This window comes from Electrophorus electricus, chromosome 25 (assembly GCF_013358815.1).
Source record: "Electrophorus electricus isolate fEleEle1 chromosome 25, fEleEle1.pri, whole genome shotgun sequence".
Lineage (NCBI taxonomy): Eukaryota > Metazoa > Chordata > Actinopteri > Gymnotiformes > Gymnotidae > Electrophorus > Electrophorus electricus.
In genome coordinates, this window is record NC_049559.1 from 597,501 (window position 1) to 598,827 (window position 1,327).

Consider the following 1,327-nt stretch of genomic DNA (forward strand, 5'->3'; position numbering starts at 1 on the left):
CCACGCGGCGCAGTTGCAGGGGATCATGTATCCGGGATTACTCGGGGACGGGTGGGAATGCGTGTGCGTGTGCGTCCCCGTGCCCACGCTCCCGGTCCCGGAGAACGCCGTGGCGCCGCCGGGATAACCCAGCGGTGACGCGTAAGGGAACGACGGCGGAGAGAGGTCGGTCATTTTGGACCCGAGGTCAAAAAACGAATAAGGGTTCGTGGACATGGAGGGGTTGAAGAAGACCCTCGCGGCGGCCGCCGCCGCCGCCGCCGCCGCCTTGTCGGGGTTGCTCATCAAGGACTCAGAGAGCGCTCCGCTCGGTAAGCCGTTTACCTTTAACGCTTCGTGCTCCCCCAAGTTATAAGGCACCGGGAAAGCGAATTTATCTTTTTTCATTAAAGTCTTGGGTTTCCGCCTCGGTCTGTATTTGTAGTCTGGGTGCTCCTTCATGTGCATCGCCCGCAGCCGCTTCGCTTCGTCGATAAATGGCCTTTTCTCTGATTCGGTGAGAAGTTTCCACTCCGCTCCAAGTCTCTTGCTTATCTCGGAGTTGTGCATTTTGGGGTTCTCCTGAGCCATCTTTCGCCTCTGAGCTCTGGACCACACCATAAACGCATTCATGGGACGCTTTACGTGGTCTATGGGTTTTGACATGATGATAGAAAAGTTCCTTCCACCTGACAAGGTAGTTAGCCTCGGTAATTTATTTAAATAGACTCAGTCGCTTGGGAACGATATATCAAACTGCATTAGATGTACCGATCAATCTAGACACGTACAACACAATGTCAGAAGCAATAGGTGATTCCCAGCTTACTTCACTCTCAGATCTGCATCTTGCTGCCGGGTCCCTCCGTCCAGACTCAGCGCAGCGGTTACGGTCCTTTCACAAACTTTCAGAAAGTGCGGCTCTTTGAAACATGGTTAGTATCCAGTGCGCAAAATGGGGACGAGGCGAGAGAGGAGAGAAGCGTCGCCTCTTGTCTTCCTATCCACCATAGTGACTTCGCCAGCACCGATCACGGTATTCACGCGAATGCTTGTCAACCGAGCCGCCGCACGCGAAAATAAGAATCCCACTGCAGGTAGAGAAAGGCCCTCGCGCTCATGCGCAGTGCGTCTGACACGAACCGAGCGCTCCCAAATCCCACCACGTGGAGGGGGGCCGCGAGGCAAAATTTCACCTCGTTTAACGTGCAGAGCGATCGGTGCCGTGCAGGTTACACTGATGCACGTGTGTTCGCTTTAAATCCCGGCAAAAATAAACACAACCACCTAAAAAAACACAACAATAACAACAATTCAGCCAAACCGGCAGTCGGGGACTCCTTATGTG

General features: G+C 53.8%; 1 protein-coding gene across 1 annotated transcript in view; it reads right to left on the minus strand.

Moving 5' to 3' along the window:
* The window catches only part of sox21b (SRY-box transcription factor 21b), a 2,230-nt gene extending 1,176 nt beyond the window's left edge, over window positions 1-1,054 (minus strand). Inside the window, exon 1 of the mRNA XM_027027202.2 lies at window positions 1-1,054. This exon is cut by the window's left edge and continues 1,176 nt beyond it. Coding sequence (XP_026883003.2) covers window positions 1-645 — 645 coding nt within the window. The 5' untranslated portion in view covers window positions 646-1,054.
* Window positions 1,055-1,327: the final 273 nt, after the last annotated feature.